The following is a 19,875-nucleotide window of genomic DNA, read 5'->3' as shown; positions in this document are numbered from 1 at the left end:
AATTGGTAGATTTTCTGCTGGTGATGTTCTCCTCAGAGGCTTTCTCTGTGGCAGCTGCAGCAACTTCAGCAGACAAACCTCCATCGCCCTGGCTGAATACCCACCTAGATGAGGTGGTATCTTTCCATACAGGTGGATGGAAACAAACTCCAAATCAAGCCAACAGTTTGGTTATCCATGTTGCAAAAACACTTCATACAGGAAAAACAACGTGCCTTAATGCGTAAATGTTTAGACTGTTTGTATCACATGTGTAGATTCATGTAATTTTTTCCAACATTTGTTCAGTTATTGTAAACAGAGGAGTAGTCCATAAATACTGGTATATGAGACAGGCTTACTGTCCATGTTTTGCACAGCACCAGTAGGTAACTTGTGCACGTTTCCAACACACTAACCAATTGATTCACTACAAACCTATAATCCACAACACTCACCACTCAACAAACGGTATTTTATGCCTTCATGAACTGAACCAGTTACAAACTGACATTAACAAGTTAGACACATACATTAGTTATGGTGTCACAGCTGAATACAACAAAATGTATGTGTGCAAAAATGTATAGATATTAAAACCCTCTAATTGGCTCTTTATCAAGAGGGATTATTAAGAGGGACTTGTTGTTGGACTAGGAAATATTTTTCCTAAAAGAGAGTAGGCAAAGTGTCTTGTGTGAATCCGCAAGGAAGGCCTTTCCCACTGACAGGATAGCCTTGCTTTCCTAACCTGCCTCAAGAAGGTGAAAGTTTGTGTTAGGAAAGGAAGAATCTGATAGGGTGTGCGTGAGGATATGTGAATTAAAAAAGCAGGGACATTGCTCATGGACAAAAGGGTATAACTGACACATTGAACAACCAGTTAGTGTATTTAATGGGCACAGTGTCATTAACTACGTGTTGGTAGTAATGTTTATGTTCAACTTATACATGAGTTTGGTTCATGTTTGCTACTCCTCTATTTGTTAGATTGAGGTCAATGTCAGTGTGGATTTAATTAGATGTCGTTTTTTTATTCACTATGGGTAGATGGATAGATGAGTGGATACATGGATGTATGGATTTGAGTTGGATTTGGCTGCATGTATAGAATGATTGACTGGTTTTTATCAGTTGTTTTTTTCTCCTTGATTGGGGGTAGATGGATGGTTGAGTTGGGTTTGAAGGGATGTTAGTTATGGGCAGATCGATGGATGGCTGTATGAATGTGTTGGGTTTCGATGAGATGCTTTGGTTAGATTATGGTAGATGGATTTGATGCTTGGGTTGGATCAGGGTAGAGGGATGGATACATGGGGTTGGATTTGACAGGACTATTTGGTTGGGTGTAGGTAGATTGATGGAAAAGTTGAGGTGAGATGGATGTGTTACTTTTTGGTTGGTTATAGGTATATAGATATGTTTGGTTTGGATTAGATGAAGTTTGTAGATTGGTTAGATTGATGAATGGGTTGTTTTGGTTACAGGTTTTTGTTGTTTATGTATGGATACATGGGATGGTGTAGTTGCACAATTGTTTTCAATTGGGTATGTGCAAATGGGTGGTTTATTTTGGGTCAATGGGAGTTTTGAGTTGGGTATGGATAGATCAACGGATCTTAGGTTGGTTTTGTTGGGAATGAGTCGATGGGTGGGTGGATGTGTTGCATATGTGTTTTTGTGTTGGTTTAGAGTAGACAGATGGGATTTATGTTATTTTTGTACTGGCTATGGATAGATGGATGGATCAATTGAGATCCTGGTCTAGGTTACACTTGCACATCTAACCTGTTTCCCACTTTCTTTCTTTTACTTCAGAAGCTCAGCTCTTGTAGCTGTACACCCAGCCCTCATAGGGCCACCTATGAGTGAACACAAAGGGAAGCACCTCCGCAGTTGGACTTCAGGAGCTCCGTTCACCCGTCAAATTCCTCTTTTGGAAATATATTTTTGCTACCTTTTCGGGTCATGGTCAGTAAATGGAAGCCGTCCACAGAGATCTGCTGTGCTCTCCCTTGGTGCTGAACTCATCTGAGATCCGCAAGTCGGAAGCGCAAGAACCATGATTCAGTGGCTGCTTTGAAACTTGACTTTGTGGATCCAGTTGAATGGACAAAGTAACTTCCACAGAGGAATAAAAAACATCCTGCAGACATATGGAAGGAGGAAATTGCACCTGAAGTCTGTGTTCATCTGCCTAACACTAACAAACTCACAAGGCGTTCACTTCAAGATGCATTTTTTTTATTTTTGGGGGTAATCACCATTTGCTGTTCAACTTTTCAGGATTATCCACCCTTAGACCTAAGGTCTTGTATTTTTTTTACACCAAACGGCCCTATGAATTTAAGGGTTTTGCTCCGCTTTTGCTCTCAGGACCCAGCTACCCCTCCATTCATTCACTCACTGTACATAGTTTTTGTCCGAGGTACAGTCTCCGCTGCCTTTTGTCAAGATTCGCTCTATGCAAATACCACATGTATGCACACATTTCTGAAAACATTTTGCTTATTGACTTCAGTGACGTGCCTACCTTGTGATCATCACTGACTCCTGCATCCCAAATCTCCCCATAAATAGTTCAGTGCATTAGATCGAGCTCTCTTGTCCCCCAGGTAGGCTAATGAGGAGCCCAACTTCAACATTCAAAAATATACATCAGCACAACACTACCCCCAGATGTTCCTCTCCTTTCATTGAGTTGCTAGGCTTGTGGTCCAATCGATCCATTCATATCCCTCATAGAATGAGTTGTACAGACCTCACTGGAATGTGCTTGGATAGAACATTGACCCTTTAGCCTTGTTGTCATTCCCTGCACGGTGGCCGTAGATTTGACATGCTTCAGCGGAGTAGACTCTCCTTTCACCCAACTTTGCCTCTGTAGACCTGTTCCCTTTATGAGGAACGGCCGTTGAGCATAGTAAATGTTATTAACTATTCTAACTCCACACACGCTTTGAAACTGGGGTAGGTTATAAAGCTGACCAAGGTAAATATAGCAGCACTTTTAGTTTTTTGATACACTTGCCTGAAAGTACCTAAACACACTATGGGGACCGGTCCTCATTACGCACCAGTCCTCACAAAGATAGTGTTTGACTTGTTCTGTCAGGGTTTACCCACCTAATCCGGTCCTCTTAGCATTGGTTATACATGCCCCTCACATGCACGCATACAACATATGCACACTCTCTCTCTCTTTCTCGCCCTCTCTCTCTTTCAGTCTCCCTCTCTCAGGCTATCTTAGATATTCTATGCTGCAAGGCTTTCCTCTCACATCATTGGTCATGATGTGGCAGTGGGGCATTCATCACATTGGCCTCAAACGGCTTAGATGGACACACCCTCATAGACTTCTGTCAGGTCCAACTTGTATCTTTATAGATGGAGACTCAAATATTGGAAGACATCTACATTTTCACCTGGTTTTTGTAGTAGGCATAAATGCTCACCCTCCTTTGCAGTATTGAAACACCCCTTTTTCTTTACAGCACTGAACCCATGCAGTTTAACTTTTTCCCCTCTCTCTTTGTTGTATTGATGTCTCGTCTGTCGCCTCTATCAGCAGTATCCGCTAAATCCCCAAAACCTCACGCTTTTTTGGAGTATTTGCTCCAACTTGTTTTCATCTGTGTTCTCCTCCTTTTATCGTTTCAGAGACCTGATCAGCGTGAGCTGATTCCCCCTCTTGTTCTTCATTGGCCCATGAGCTTGTCTGCCACCCCGTTCAATGTCCTTTCACATCCGTGTCACCAGCAGGCATTTGTACCCCCCTTGTTCCACATAATCCTATGCGCCCCATTTGTTTAATCGTTATACTTTTGTTATATGAGTGTCAGGATCCTGTTGATCTGTCACATTGAAGCATTATTATCAGTCTCCAGTGCAAATGGGTAATAGTGCGCTTTACAAATACTCATAGCATAACATAACTCCCGCCATCAAAACAAAAGCTGTAAGCTATGTGTAGAGGTATTGACCTATGGGTACTCTATGCGCTGCAGATGCTGATAATGCAGTCAATGAGACATCAGATAAAAAGCGGAGAACTTGTCCATCTCTCTTGCATGTGATTAGGAATCGAAGTGAAAAACTCCAGTTAGCCAGTGCTTAATTTGTGAAAAAACAAGTACTGAGGCCCTTGTCAGGAGGCCACTGCAGCTTGCAACACCCATTACCCCTGTCGGTGCTGCCAATTACAGTATCAACACAACTACTAACTATTACACTCCTTAAAGGGTAGCAATTCAGGCTGTCGCAGCGCCCAAAATTTATAAGAATGTTTTGGGGGCAGGTATTAATCCTTGTTACGGTATACTGAATCGACAAACAGCTGTTGTTGTGCTCATCTCTAACTTAAATCAACAGTGCCATCATGTGGCAGACTATCATAAGCACCGGTGTTGACAATTAAGTGCCGGTTCAGAGCACAGGAAACTACCGGCTCAAATTAAGCACTGCAGTTAGCGTGAAAGGGGAAGTATCATTCTGCATTGCAGTCCTTGTCTGAGACCATAATGGAATATTCGTTTTTTCAGTAGTTGTTTACGTTAGTTGCATTTGGAGAGCGAGTGAGGGTTGTGAGCATTGAAGACTGATGAACAACCCACCAGAGCTTGACATATTTGTGTTTAGTTGTGTCTTCTGGAGCCATCTGACAGTGGTATCCTTGGTCCTGATTTGCTGTGCCTTAGAGATGCTCAGATACTTCAGAGGTTTGTGACATAGATGGAAACTGACATGTTAAGCAAAATTGAGCTCTGTGGGTCATTTCTTTTCGTATTCATTTAAACTGCAATTTTTGGGATCTAGTCTAGTGCACCTCTCTGCCTCCAAGACTGACAAATGGGAGTTTACTTAAAAATCGCCAAAATACCCATTTAGTCAATGATTTTTAAAGTGTGAAAAACATGACCTCAGCATCTTGTGAAAGCACTTGGGCATGTCCCCAGATGTAATATATCCAGTAGGGTAATGTGTAGTTTTGTTGCAATATTGATTAGTAGTTTGAGTTATATGCGCTCTTCTGATATATTCATTTACATATATGTATATTGGGGAAGGCAAAATGGGGAGGGAATCTAATTTTATTTTATGCCCCAGCTATTACCCCTAAATGTAGAAATGAATTAGGTTATCCAAGCTGGATTTTTCTAAGTAAATAGTGAGAGCTGTATTCTATACAATGGCCTGTTGTGTTACAAAGCCATTAAGCGTCACCTGTGTTACCGTGAAAAAGCTGTTATAGCCGTATAGCCCACTGCTGGGGGCTAAAACTGTTGTATAAGGCCCTAAACCCGAATTATAGGCTCAAGCCACAGGCGAGGGCCTATAACGAGGGAGAAGGCCTTTAACAACTGGTATAGCTCGTGGCAGAAGGGCTATAAGGCTATTAGAACATTCCCCCAATATGTGTAGAATATTCTGAATTAAAAAAGGAGAAGCATGAAAACAAACATTGGGATGTTGGAGCTCCGGGATTCTACCAGCCATTATAAGCCCAGAGCTACTTCATCGTCTTCAATGGAGCTCTCAACATTCAAATGTTCTGATATCCCTTTCACACCAACATTCTCTTGATCATCATGAATAGTCACAGCTTATATTAGTACCTGTTACTCCCCAATCCCAGTGTAAATCCTATTCTTTCTCCGCTTCAGTAAGAGTATGTTATGCAGTGATATCTTGTACCGCATCACATAAGTACCCTTTGCTCACTCCTTTTCACCAACTCTGAGAGCACCGTCGCCTGTTGAATGCATAGCTCATCCCTCTTTTAACCAGGGCTCAGGGCACACCCTTTGCTGTTGAGTTCACAGCTCATCCCTTTTATACCAACACTCGTAGCACACTGTCTGTTTTTTTAATTCACAGCTCACGCCTTTTTCACCAACAGTCAGAGCACACTATTAGTTGTTGAATTCACAGCTCACACCTTTTTCACCTACAGTCAGTGCAGACTATTAGTTGTTGACTTCACAGCTCACACCTTTTTCACTAGCTGTCAGAGCAGCCACCCTATTGTTGTGCTGTACAGATTCGTATGTTTCATTCATGTCACTTGATTTGTGTGCTGTTGGGTTTCTGATTTCACTCACCCTCCTTTTAACTAACAACCTTAGCAGTGTGCTGTTGAATCTATTCTTTTCTTCACATGACCCTTTAATACCCCCTTCACCCAGACCCTGTTTTCCACATTTGCTAAGTTGGTGTCTGAGTAGGCACTTTTTTTGTGTTGACAAAAAAGCTTATGCGTATGATCTTGCAAGGAAGATTCTGATATTTATTATGAACTATTTCAAATATGAAATTGCCAATAGCATAACATGTGAAGCACCCAACCTGGCACTGGAATCTAGCAATACACGTTCTCTTTGCAAGATCACATGCTGTATATTTGCTCTGTTGGATTAAAAATAATTTCAAAACATTTTTTTTTAGCTAATACACCATCTACCTACATCCGCAGCCTAGCCTTGATTAGCGGTTAGACCATGTTGCAGCATTGCCCATCATCACAGTGAGCAATCCTTTGCTCTACACTGTTGTCTACCTTCTTTTCACAGTATCACATAATCTTCTTCAGTAACAGAATGGGTTGTGCTAGTGCAAGCGTAATAAGTTTAACATATTTCTATTACCGATAGTCAAAGTGTGCTGTCACGGTATGCAGAAATACAGTTGCTATAGTGTACGTTGCACCGCAGTCTTTTCTTAAACTATTCAATGTTTTCTCTTCATTTGTGTTAGTGCTGCAAAAAGGTTTTTCATTCAAGCTCTGTTTTGCACTTATCGTCGTAAAGAAAATGGTCAACTAGCACCGAGACCTCTACATAAAGTGTGATCCTGTTTTTTGGATACCGGTATCGAAGCCGAAACTTTACACGTAAAAGGGATGGCCTTGCAGAAGAAGTGGGCGTATCTTACATTGTACTCTACAGCAGTATAAGCTGTTCCCCTAACAGTCAATAAGCTGTGGTTTCCTTCCCAGTCAAACAGAGATGGATCACGACAGTGCCATACAGGACGCATCACGAGACAGCCTCTTTTGGGGAGAAGCCTCTCTCCCAGGACTCATTGTTTCTCCAGCACTGCAGATGGACCTCCCGTGGGCTGAAATTGTATTTTGTGGTTGCTGTTACTGCCAGTTCTGAAACACATATGTCCCAAGGCATTTGTATATAAATGTGGCACTTTAGGATACACCTAAACAAATGATATACAATAAAGAGCTCATATAATGAGAGACTATTTGCTTGGAATCTTTCTTTTAAGGTTTTTGACAACAGACCCCATTGTTCAATCTGAAAATTAAATTTTAACAAACAAGTATTATGCAGTAGTATACTGATCTCCAAGGCTATGACTGTGTGAGGTAGAACAAGGTGGCAGATTAGTTCAACAATGCACACAACTTGCCAGCGCCTGCATTTTTTGCCTTGGTGTTCTGAAGTCTGAGATTCACAACAGAGGGTTGCCAGGAGTTGTAACAAAGCAACATTTTTACAGAACAGTCTCCCACCCACGAAGATTAGCAATAGAAAATAATTCTCTTTTGGAACTAGTTGTGAATAAGATAGTTTGAGTGTGTTAACTTTTGCACTGTAGTGGTTATGGTGTAGTATTCTCTTTTAACTACCATCAACATATTTTGTGTATCTAATACCTTTTAAGAGTTTATTTTTTGCTGAAGAAAAGTTTTTGAATGTGCAGTTCATAAAAGAGCCAAACGTAATTGTTTGTTTTCTGGATAGTGAGTTTTCCTAATTAAACATTTAAGAAACTATTTAGAACTTACAACTATGTGCTTGTCTGTGTTGCCAATACTCATTGTGTTGCATTAAAGTTTTGACAAATACTAAACTTCTTTTGAGCACCAATGGTTACATGTAGGTGACATGCACACTGCAAAGCTATGTGGGAACATTTCTGTAGTGAAGTGCAACTTCTAATTTTCAAAAATTAGTGCCAGTGTTGTCTTGAAGTTAAAGGACACCTGTTCCAAAAGACACTTCAGAAGGAAGAGAATAGTGTTTAGTAGAAAGGTGAGGATGAAATGTATAGTATCTTAAGTATAGAAGATAAGCTGTAACTTATCAAGGACATTAAACAATTGCAGAATAGGATATTGATCATTGTGAGGATTTTGTTTGGGAAGGTATTTTATCCTTACAATTGTTTACTCGATTCAACATGTCCTAGTCTTCGCGGCTGAAGGTTTGTAGGAGTCAACCACTAAAGACCTTCCTGAAGAGGAAAGTGGTGCTGTTGTTTCTCTCACTGGCAGTTAGGAGGATTTTCATCACGTTGATATTATGTCAAAAAGAAAGACATTTGAGAAACCTTTCCTTGGTTTTGTAGTGTAGCTAGTCTTGTTTACCTTGTATTTTCCTCGTTTTTTTCTATTTGTGTTTTTAATTTCAGTAGGATCTAAAAATGCTTATCAACTTAGGGATTCAGCAGCTACCTTAATTACAAAATTTATTGAGCAGATGTAATTTTAGAATCGTGACTGAAGGGGTTTCAATATTGTCATCAGCAGAAGTTAAATACGACATTCCTTATAACTGGCTCTAGGGTCTCTGCAGTCTATAGTTCTTTCAAAGAGATGCTTATTCTCCAGGATTTCCTATTTTGTTATTGATTGAGTGGTTTGGTGATCTTAAGAAAGTTTTCTCATCTGTCTAATGAGTAGTATGTTGATGAATGGATCACATATTTTAGCATTCAAAACCATGTAGTCACTACCCTTTACTTTGTATCCCGGGTACAGAAATGAAAGAGAACAGGATTTAAAGTCCTATGTAATCTTGATAACCTCTGCAGAAGACAATTCCCAAAGGATAACTTGGAAATAACTTCTAATGCAGAAACATGTTGGAATGAAATTCAGTGTTTTCCCATCGCTTTCAAAGTAGTTGTCAGCATCATTATAACTTCTCCTTCCAGCTTCTGGTCTATCTGGTTTGTTTTTCGATATGAGAGGAAGTCCATATTGTCTACCTCCCCCTACTCAGCATTTGTATGACTGCATTCACCTTTCAAGATGACTCCTTTAATGAATACTCTAGAACAAGTCTTTACTTGTAATATTGTTACGGCTCAGACTCAGTGACATCGCAGACTCTTGGATGGTGGGGAGGTCCTTTTCGAGGTACAGTGAGGAGCCTCCCATGTACACCCCACTACCTACCATTTTAAAACAGCTTACCCCAGCAGTCTGCCCTCAATCTATTTCTTGAGGTTCATTGATTTAAATAGCTTCAAGTACATCAACCTGCTCACCCGTCAAGGTGACATCATGTCATTTCAAAAAACGTTTTTGGTGCTACTCATATAGAAAATGGAGGTTTAGGCACTGACCCTTACAAAAATTATCAAGACATCTGTGAAGAAAAATCCCTTCATGGGTTACTTTGTGAGGGATGTGCAGAAATTAATGAAAGCTGTGTTTCCTTCCTTCCTTCTATCAGTCTTTTACTTTTACTATTACCGTAGTCTACTCTCTGTATTACACCCATTTGCTAATGGTAATGAAGGACCCTGTGCCTATGGTGAGATAGTGCTTTATAGTGCCTAATAGATTTTTTTACTTCTTGCAATTCAATTAAATCATCAATCCTTGCTTGGTCACAGCACTTTCCTGTATGTTGGTTGTCTCGTGTACCAAATTTGAGATTGCATAGAAGTGACTCATTTTGTTGTTGAGGCATAAGTACCATACCCATGTCCTTACGAGTTGGTGAATTAATCTCCTATTAAAGGTGTGGAGCAATGGGCGCTCCCTTATCAAGAACAAATGGATAAATGCTGCCAACTGTGCTCTCTGCCATACAATTTAAGAAAATAATTAGCTAGCAATTCTTAGGTTATAAAGATTGTTCTGAAGAACTGCTCATGGCATGTCATTACATCAGTGTGTACCACAGCAGCCATATACAGTATTTCTCTGCATCAAGAAATCACATATGCATCTTTCAGAAAACTGTGTGTCCAATAAAAAAAACTGGATACATAGGAGAAAATTATTTGTACCCACAAGATGCAGTATTTGCTACTGTCTGCCCATTACTGTTCTCCTGCAACATAGTAGGCCATCAAAAAGTGTATGGCAGAAATAAAATATCAGAATTTGATATTGTAGCATAATAGTTGCAAACCTAGTATTATTTTATTTTATTACAGACAATTGTGTACATACAATAAAAATATTGCAGGTACTACAAATATGTATGTGTGCTTCTCTAGTATATCACAATGCTGTTCAAAATTGTATATGTGTTATTCATAACATAATCTTCAGTTTGTCAAGGGTCCTGCTCAATTACGAGGATAGTGTATCAATGATACTACTGGAATATGTTTTGGCTGTTCGTCGTGCTTGGGTCTGCTCAAGGTTCCAAGGCTAGTAACATTTTACCATTTAGCTGTAGTCTTCCAGATTTGCAGCAGTTTCATCCCTTGGTTGCAGACGTGCCCAGATGCCACTGTGCACATCACCATACCACACAGCCCTACCACAGCATATATTTCCATGCAATCTACCTCTTGCCACTAGGCCAGAACGAAATTTTAATTAAGCCAGCATAATTTGCATAATTTCAGGAATTTTGTGTTATGATTGTTCTGTGAAATTCCAGAAAGGATGGCCCATAGCGTCATTATACTGCCTTCTGTAGCAAAAGTAGTGCCGAAGAGCGGGAAAAATGCAAACAACAAAATTGCAGGCAACTATTGCCCCAGCAATATTTTTCATGCTTTTTTGACAGAACTGAGTTGTCATGAGGATACATTTCAAGTTAAAATATAGTGCTAAATGATGGATTTACATTTCACATAATTGCACACAATTTTTCCAGAAATATCACGTAATTAGTATTTTTTTCAATATTTTTTATAGACTCAAATTTGGCCTTTAAACAATATACCAATTTATGTCTATGGTACTATAAAATTCCTTAAAAAACATTTTTTAAAGGAGAAAATTCATTTGATCAAGCTTATAAACATTTAAAATATGCTTTCAAGTGAAATATGTAATATGGTCCCAAAAAATACATAAAACATCATAAATACTAAAGTTCAATAATCACAATTCTGACTGTCTTCATGAATCTCTCAATGGTACATGATATGTTAAAAAAGCGCATGTCAGTTAAAAATTCTGAAGCGTGTCCACGGGTCGTAATCCCATATTTCAAAAATATTTCTCCGCTGTTGTTTAATCTTTAAGCAGTCCAACAGAATGTGCAACATATCACATTAAGTGTTCAAGCAACAAGTACAATTTCCTCCTGTATGAATCATTTTTGCTTTTACCATATCACTTATCTTACAGGGGTTGAGTCCAATTCTTACTCTCAATAATTCACTTCTTAGCAGCTGATTTGGTAAGATATCCACACAAGAAAAACACACTTTATTCCGCCATGAGTTTAACATAAATTGTACTGATTACGTTCCCTCTCAAATAATGATAGTCACATTCATGGGACAGGTCTTTGCCAAGCGCTTTTAACTCACTCTTTGAGATTTTAATTTGTACGTTCTATGGGAGCAACATTACTTTCATATCTTTACAGACGACCCCCTATTTGATCTAAACACTTTTTGTCCCTTTTAATTCACATTGCACAATTTCATGATTGCAGCACTGTGAAACTTTCTGGACATCCTCCCCACTCAATTTCCCCCAGAATCTTATTAATGCTTTGCAGTCAGTATATTCCATGATATCATACTAGTTTCTAATCTTACTGCTTGGATCATGGTAATTAGTAGAATTTGCAAATTTATCCCACTCCTAATGTGCCGCCTGGGGCACAACTGCATAAAAACCGGGACAAAGTTACACATATAGCTTACTGTCAAACACGCATACAAAAAATGCTTTTTATATGTATATTTTCAAAAGCACAACATGTCTCTTTAGAGGGGTGAAGGGATTACCTATAAAGTAAAGCCATGTTTAATATCCCTATATAACAGGGGTGAAATCAGGCTCCATTGTGAGAAGGAGAATTACTTTTTGACACGTAAAGATCCTAAGGCAAAGGCATAGGGCTGTAAGCATATCAAAGACGTAATTGAGCAAACACAGCTGCCTTCAGTATTCCGTTGACAGAGTCCATATTTGCTCCATCGACAGAAGACCACCTCTGATGGCCAACTGATTTGAGGCAATCGAGAAAGGACATTAAACTACCCACCCTAGTTAAAGTGGATGGTGCAATGTCTTTTTTTCCCGTCACCACCAGGATAAAGCTGTCGGTGAGGGACAGGAAAAGAAAATAAACACTCCCAATCCTGGGAGCAAACTCATTAATATTTTTGTTTTTTCAGAAACAAACTCGCTTTTTTCCAAACAAAAATGAAAAAAGGAAGATGTTTGATGGATGGCTGTCAAAACCATTGTCAGCCATCCACCAAACATTTTGTATATTAACCGGAAACACCATGACAGTGATTACTTTCAATGTACAGAGATGATCACTCGGCCAGAGGTCATCTCTAAATTTAGTGGCCAGTTGTTCATCAGGGTGGAGAAGGTAATGTCCTCCAGCACCCTACTGGACTGTACTCCATCCAGCAAATCTTAAATCAAGTCCTATGTTCTATTGGCTGGAGAAAGAATCTTAAGCAGGATCTTAATTGCGATCAGTACTTTTGACCTTGATTTAATTTGCTTTTCATTAGTAGTAAAGTGTGAAAAAGATTCAATAAATATTGCAAGTAATAATGGTGTCCTGGATTTCTTCCTCGATGATAGGGCTGTTTAAAATATCATAATGTTAGAGAGTAATTTTATCTGAAACTGCTTAATTAAAAAACAAATCAGTCATCTTATTAGTAGATAGATCAAATCTGTCCCCGTTATTTGTCTTGATATGATTTTAAGACGATCTCTGTTATCCTTTCTGGTTCTACTTCTAATGTATATGTCTCCTCATGTTTAATTCATCTTGGAGATAGCGCATGCACTGATGCTTGCAAGACATTTTGTTTACAGCGGGTTTAGAGCCCACTCATTACTTACCACTGGTTAGCTTTATTGTCATTTCCTTGCATCTCTATGGTCAGCATGTGCCTGCTTCTCTTCCTCATCGTCTGTTTTTCCCTCCTCTAGAGCATAGCCCAAGTACTGCTTCCTTGCCTAGTGTCCTTCCACTGCTCATGCTTTAGAAGCAACTTTTTAGGTCTCGCCTAACGAACGCAGCGCAGCTGCTTCACTTGGTGAGACTCTATTGTTGTGGCTTTCCTAGCGAAGGGAGACAAACAATGTGCGCGCACGGACATCCGATGTGCACGCGCATGGTGTCTCCTCTGCTTCACATGCTCCCACTGGCACGCCCGCATGGCATCTCGTCTCTGGCTCCCACCGCGCGCTCACAAGCGCATCACATGCTTTCACTTCCCATCCCCCGTCGGCTCCACGGAGACAACTTGGTCTTTTTTGGATCCACTTCACAGGGAAGCAACTAAATGAAAGAAGGAAAGAGAGGTTGTGAACCGTTTCTTCAAGGCACGGTTTTCAGTAAGTGAGGAGCAAGACAGAAAGAGAGGGAATAATAGAAAGAGGGTGGGAGGGGCAGCTGCCAGCACAGAAAAGAAGAGGACATTGTCCGTGTCTTCGCTGGGCAGTAAGGCGCGGATGTCCGTACCGTGCCGGCTTTGCTTTACTAGTCATTACTACCTCTTGTTAGCAGACTCTTGCAGTTTATTAGCAATGTTAAAAGGCGTTTTCCAACTCGGGACGGCTTACTGGTGATACGAAAGTTTAGTGTACATTCTAGAGCCTGGAAGGACCAAAACCCTCGGTATAATTATTACTTTGTTGTGGGAATTCAGAATATTACGAAACTAACCCGCCCGATTCCCGTATGTTTCTCAGCTGTTTTTTCACACGGACGTTTTCGATTCTTTGCGCAGATAAACCTCTAAACTTCAAGTCGTGATATCACCCAATGGGTGGCAATCTCAATGCAGACGGTATCTCTCATGAACAGTAACATCGGGATTACTGCGCCACTCGCAGCCCTCAGCGGTGCTCATTTTGATGCTCTAAAAGAATGAAAGGCTGACTGAGTTACAAAATTCAAGCCTTCAATCTTCACGCCCCTGTTTACAATAGGAACCCTGACCACCCAGCTACCAAATCCAGCTCTACCTCTACTGGACAACCATATCTACTGGTTTTTGCATGTGTATGCAGGTCTGTCTGTCTGTATGTATGTATATATGTAGGTATGTCTGTATGTATATATGTAGGTATGTCTGTATGTATGTATGTCTGTATGTCTGTATGTATGTGTGTATGTATGTGTATAGGTATGTCTGTATTTATGTATGTAGGTATGTCTGTATGTATGTCTGTAGGTATATTTGTATGTAGGTCTGTATGTGTGTATGCATGTATGTATGTAGTATTTCTATAGTGCACATCTAGCCAAAGGTCAATGAAGATGATGTAGGCCCTAACTCACATGAACAGAAGATGCATGTATGTTACATATGTTTTACGTGTTTTTTACATTCCACCACCGATTTGGCATTTTGCCTTGTGCAAGCAAACAAGTTCTTTGAAGGGGGGGCTAAATATATGGAAACTAAGTTTCTGTTTACAAGTGGGAGGATGCTATTTTCAAATATTGAGGTTTTTTAAAACAAGCATTTGCAATGCAATAGGTCTCGCATTTACGCGAGTTTAAGCTATTGGCATTGTAAATGACAATGCCTTTTATTTATGTTTTAAAAAAAGGCATTTTCATTTACAATGCCAATAGCTTAAACTTGTGTAAATGTGAGACCTATTGCATTGCAAATGCTTGTTCCTTTTAGTTGTAGTACTTTATAAGAGTGCATGTATTTGCAGGCCATCTGCCCCCATCCCACTCTGCGTTGTCGCTTGAATGCGACCCCACCCACGTTGTTGCTTGCCCTGTCATTGTTGCTTGTCCTTCCCTCCTGCCTCACCTCTGTACTGTTGCATAGCCTATCCCTCTTGGCCCTTTCCAGTGTTGTTGCTTGCCCCATCCCTCCCATTCCACTTCGGACCCCATCTTGTGTTGTTGCTTGCCCCTTGCACCCCACCCCCCCACCGGGGCAGTACTGCCTGTGTCATAGCAGCTTTTCTCCCTTACTCACAGTCATGCTGTAAAGCAGCCACTCCACTTTCTAACAATGTAAGTAAGTAAGTAAATATTTTATTTGTGCGTGATTAATTAAAATCTTTACAAATCGGATAAAAACATTGTGAAGGAAGATAAAAATGAAAAAGTCAGTTAATACGAAGATATTAAAAGTTCTATCTGTCCCGTGAATTTACCGGGGTAATTCAGATTGTAGTTTATCATTATTTAAAAAACAACAGTCCTCAGGCTCTCATATATCTGACCCCAGCAAGTTCAAAAATTTTTACGACCTGACAGTTTAATTTTGTTTTGCTGGGGTTGAAACAAAGTTTGACTGCCTGTCTGCATGTCCGGACACCGTGAGTCTTAAAGGAGTCTCGCAGGAGTTTGCATCTCAGATCTTTCAGTTTGGGGCAGATGCACACCGCATGGACAATGTCTTCCTTTCCGGCTTCACACAGGCGGCATTGTGGTTGGGTGATTTTTCCTTATCCAAGGTGGTAAATGAGGGAATACCGGAATTACGCCCAAGCGCAGTTTTAAAAAACTTTCTTTCTTTTTTAGGTTCATGCCAACATTAAGGTATGCCTGTGGTTGCATTGTTCCATAGTCATCAAGGATTATCCAGCCGTGTGCTTTTTTTGTCAGGGCTTCCTTGTCTTCGACTATGGAGATAAGTCTTGCTACTTTTTTGGCTGTTTTTTTAAACGTCACGTGGTCTGTCGGGGTACCCCACAAGTCGGACAGACCCAGCACTTCTAGAGAATCAATTAAGTACTTCCTCGCTGGTGATTTTTGGTACCGAAGAGTCTCTTCCCAAATGTTGAAGTTTAGGGAGTCTTCATCGGCATTGCGTGTCTTGTGCCAAGCAACGACGTATGCACACCGTCTTTCCAGAGTTTGTTTCGTGATGCCAAATTCTAGTCGTATTTGTGCGGGCAAAACATGTTTTGGCAAGTTAAAGATGAGCCTGTAGGAGTTCGATATAACTGTGTCCAAAAGGGTGGCATCTTTCCCTTGAAGGGGTTCGCTCCCATAGGAAAGTGTTGGTTGCAATTTTGCACGAAGTACTTGAAGGAGTGGGTAGAAGGTCAGGTCTGGGAGTTTTGTCTTTAGAGATTTTAAAGCAAGGGAGATTGCCATTCCCTTGCCTCGCAGGGAATCCAGCTGGGGTTTGAAGGAGATCTTCGAGTCCAGTATTACTCCCATGTATTTATAAGTTGTTACATTTTCCATTCGTTCTCCGTTTATGTGCCAGCTGTTTCCCCTTTTCTTTTTGTAGTTAACTGCCATTGTTTTAGATTTGCCGAAGTTTATTTGCACGGCATTTTATTTCGAGAAGGAGTAAGTAGTGTTTAGCAGGTGCTGGAGGCCTATGGGCGTCTGGCTGATAAGCACTAGGTCGTCTGCGTACAGCAGGTTGGATAGTGTGGTCTTCCCTAGCTTTGGAGCGTGGCAGGAACTTTTGTCTAGTTCGCCAGGTAAGTCGGCTAGGAAGAGATTGAATAGCGTTGGAGCTAGGACACAACCTTGTTTGAGACCCATTGTTGTTCTTAAAGGTTTTGAGAGGTGTGTGCCTGCACCTAGTTTGATTTTGATCCAGGTGTTAGAATGAAGTGCTATCAGTACGTTTAAGAGGTGAGCAGGTATTCCCCATTTGACCAATTTTTGCCATAGCTTGCTACGATCTACGTGATCGAACGCAGCAGTGTAATCGATGAAAGAGAGATATAAAGATTTGTTATTTTCTCTTGCTGATTCCATCAGTAGGGTCAGGGCCATGATGTTTGTGATTGTTCCTTGACCCCGACAGAATCCGGTTTGGGTGTTCGGGATTACTGATTTTTCTGTAGCCCATGAGGTTAATTCCTCTAATATGTTCCCTGCAAAATATTTTGCTTCTACATCGATTAAGGCAATCAGACGATAGTTTTTTGGGTCTTTTTTGTTCGAATGTTTATAGATTGGGCTAATTATTGATCCATGCCATGACTCGGGTAGTATCTGAGATGTTTTTGCGTAGTTGAATAAAGGTGTTAGTGTGACACTCCAGAACTCTACATCATTTTTGTACAACATTGGTGGTATGCCGTTGGGACCAGGAGCTCCTGTTGGTCTTCCTTTCGCTATTTGTCTTTTGATGTCATCTGGCCCAATGGTCGATTCATGTGAATCTAATCTGTAAGGATGTCTAGGTCGGTCTTTGATTCGTTCGTTCTCAAGAGGAGGGTACTACATTTGTTGTTTTTTTCTCTTTGGGCACCAGCGGCCATATGGCAATTGCCTGAATCTTCCGTCGTATCGTCCGTACTCAAGCTTTTTGACGCTTCCTCTTTGATTGCGTCCTCACTGTTAAAATGCCTAACTAGGTAGTTTGTCCATGCTTCCTCTGTGATGTTTGAGTCTATTCCAGGATGGTCTGGATTTTGTATTTCCTTAATCATCCGCCAGAATTTAGAGCTGTTTTTTTGATTCGCTTCGTGGAATAATTTTGCCCATAGTTGATCGTTTTTATTTTTCTGTTTCTCCCATTTCTTCTGTTTTTGTGATTTTTTGGCTTCCATCAAGGTTATCTGCAGTTCTTTATTGTCTGGATCTTTCCGTATCTTTCTCAATGTGTGATTTATTATTCGTTTTTGAATCTTCATTCCCGGAGAGAGTGAAGTTTTATTTGCGTTCCCCTTTACGTGGGTAAGCGTCTTTGACGATTCTTTTGATAATTTCGCAATAACTTTTTGGATGAAATTTTGCCATTCTTCTGATGGTGTCTTATTGCACTTTGCTGTTTGAGTGTGTATGGATTTTACGTCGGAGCTTATGGTGGTGATGTTGTTGGAATTACATCGGAGTCGCCTTAGGTTTGAAATTGTGTCTGTCGCAAGACCTGTATGTAGCTCTACGTTTAGTAATGCTCTTGCTTTTATAGAGACTTCTTGGGGAAGGTGATCACTGAGGTCATTTACCCCTATCCTAAATGTTGTTTTCATGGGGAACATGTTTAAGGATGTAAAGGTGTAATCCAAATGGGAGAATTGTTTATTGGAATGAAACGTTGGAGCCGGTGGATTGTCGTCGGCAAGACGCCCATTCAATGCCCTTAGGTTAAGGTCTTCTAGTTGCCGCAATAGTTTTTTTGAGTTGGTTGTTGATTTGTCGATTTTTGCCATGCTTTGTCTTGGTACGCCCCATGCAGCGCTGAGTTTCTAACAATGTGAAACGGTTAAACAAGCTTGTGTAAAACTTGTTTAGCCATTTCACCTTGTGAGAAAGTGGTGTTGTCTGGAGTTCCAAGGCTAAAAATCTTCACGGTCTTCGAATGTCTTCTGTTGTAGCAACTCTCTTTTTACTTTTAATTTTGGATGTCTTCTCTCAGACTATTTAATGTTATCAATATTTTGAGAAGAGGGGATTCAAGCCATACAGTTTTGCACTCCCCCAGTACTTTTTCCTTAATAGTCCTAGCCCCTTAATATACCTGTGTTAAAAAAAAAAAATGTTGTCCAGAGATTTTCATTTTTGATTTGTGTTTTTGTATCATTAGAGAAATAATTTAGCTTGAGTAGACATTGCTAATCCAGGCCAAATGTTTCTGGACGGCCTTTTGAAAAATGGTGGTTGTGTTGCAGTGTTGATGTAATATTTCAGGAACCATGAGACCTATAATCTGCATCAAAACATAGCTTTTGGTGGTCAATTAACCTTATAGAGTCAGAAAATAACTCCTCAGAGCTACATTTTCCAGAATGGTGGCTCAAAAATGATGTGTTTTAGTCATAATATTAGTAATTTATTTAAGTAATTCATTTAATATTGTTTCCATTGATTCAAATTCATAAACATGAGCGAAGCAGGTGGTGTCAGAGGATATTTACCTCCTGACATAGTGTTCGTAACTACAAAATTTGAGGACTCCTATGCCAAAGAAGAATGTGTCATATGCCAAACTAATCTGAATGAAAAGCTAACATCAACTGCGGCTGGACAGTGGAGGGTTTGAAATGCTGCCGAAATGTACAAGACGAGGTTCAGAAAAGATTGAAACTGATGGATGAGGAGGATCAAATATTTTATCAGTGTAACAACAAGTGTTGCAAGTCATATACAATGAAAAAGATCCTGGAAACAATTCATCAAAAAATAGCAGAAATCAGTGAATCACAACAAGAATCTTAGTCTTCTGAGAAAGCGACGACAACCAAACCAAATGCAAATCTACTTAGAAGATCTTTAGCTCCCCCATATCCACCTTCAACAACTGATCAGAAAGCAGAAGATCTTTAATGTATTATCTGTGGTTTAGGCAGAACAAGGGCCAAAGGGATTGACGAAAGAACAAAATACAGAGTATGTGAGTCTAAAAGGGAAAACATGTTTTTATCTGCAGCTAGTTCCTTCCAAGATAAAGTTTTTAGCCAAGTAGCTGATCTGCATACATTCGAACATATGAATGTACAATGAGCCCCCAGCAGCAACGTACCACCAGCCTTCAGTTAAGTTTGCACTCTTTGGAAAAGCAAATTAAGTGTTAAAGCCACTCTTGAGTCCTGGTTATGGGGTCACACTCAGTGAGATCAGAAAAAAATAATAATCAACATTGATGAAACTGTATTGATTGAGAATAATGAAATTATTAATTTTCTGGTGAGAATGTACAATTACAGAATTTGTTTTTGTCAGTCTCACAAAAAGAATGAACCACTTATGGTGTTCTCAGCTGATTTGATTCCTGAAGTTTTTGCTGTCAAAATAAGATCACAAGATG

The 19,875-nt window shown here is 40.1% G+C and overlaps 1 protein-coding gene across 2 annotated transcripts in view; it reads left to right on the top strand.

The window, feature by feature from the left end:
* The window catches only part of IL11RA (interleukin 11 receptor subunit alpha), a 278,686-nt gene extending 271,455 nt beyond the window's left edge, over positions 1-7,231 (top strand). For both annotated transcript variants that reach the window (XM_085628331.1, XM_085628322.1), the window contains exon 13: positions 1,798-7,231. In XM_085628331.1, coding sequence (XP_085484457.1) covers positions 1,798-1,814 — 17 coding nt within the window. In that variant the 3' untranslated portion in view covers positions 1,815-7,231. The remainder of the gene's footprint in view (positions 1-1,797) is intronic.
* Positions 7,232-19,875: the final 12,644 nt, after the last annotated feature.

This window comes from Triturus cristatus, chromosome 2_1 (genome assembly GCF_964204655.1).
Source record: "Triturus cristatus chromosome 2_1, aTriCri1.1, whole genome shotgun sequence".
In the NCBI taxonomy this organism is placed as follows: domain Eukaryota; kingdom Metazoa; phylum Chordata; class Amphibia; order Caudata; family Salamandridae; genus Triturus; species Triturus cristatus.
This window is presented reverse-complemented; position numbering and strand designations above follow the sequence as displayed.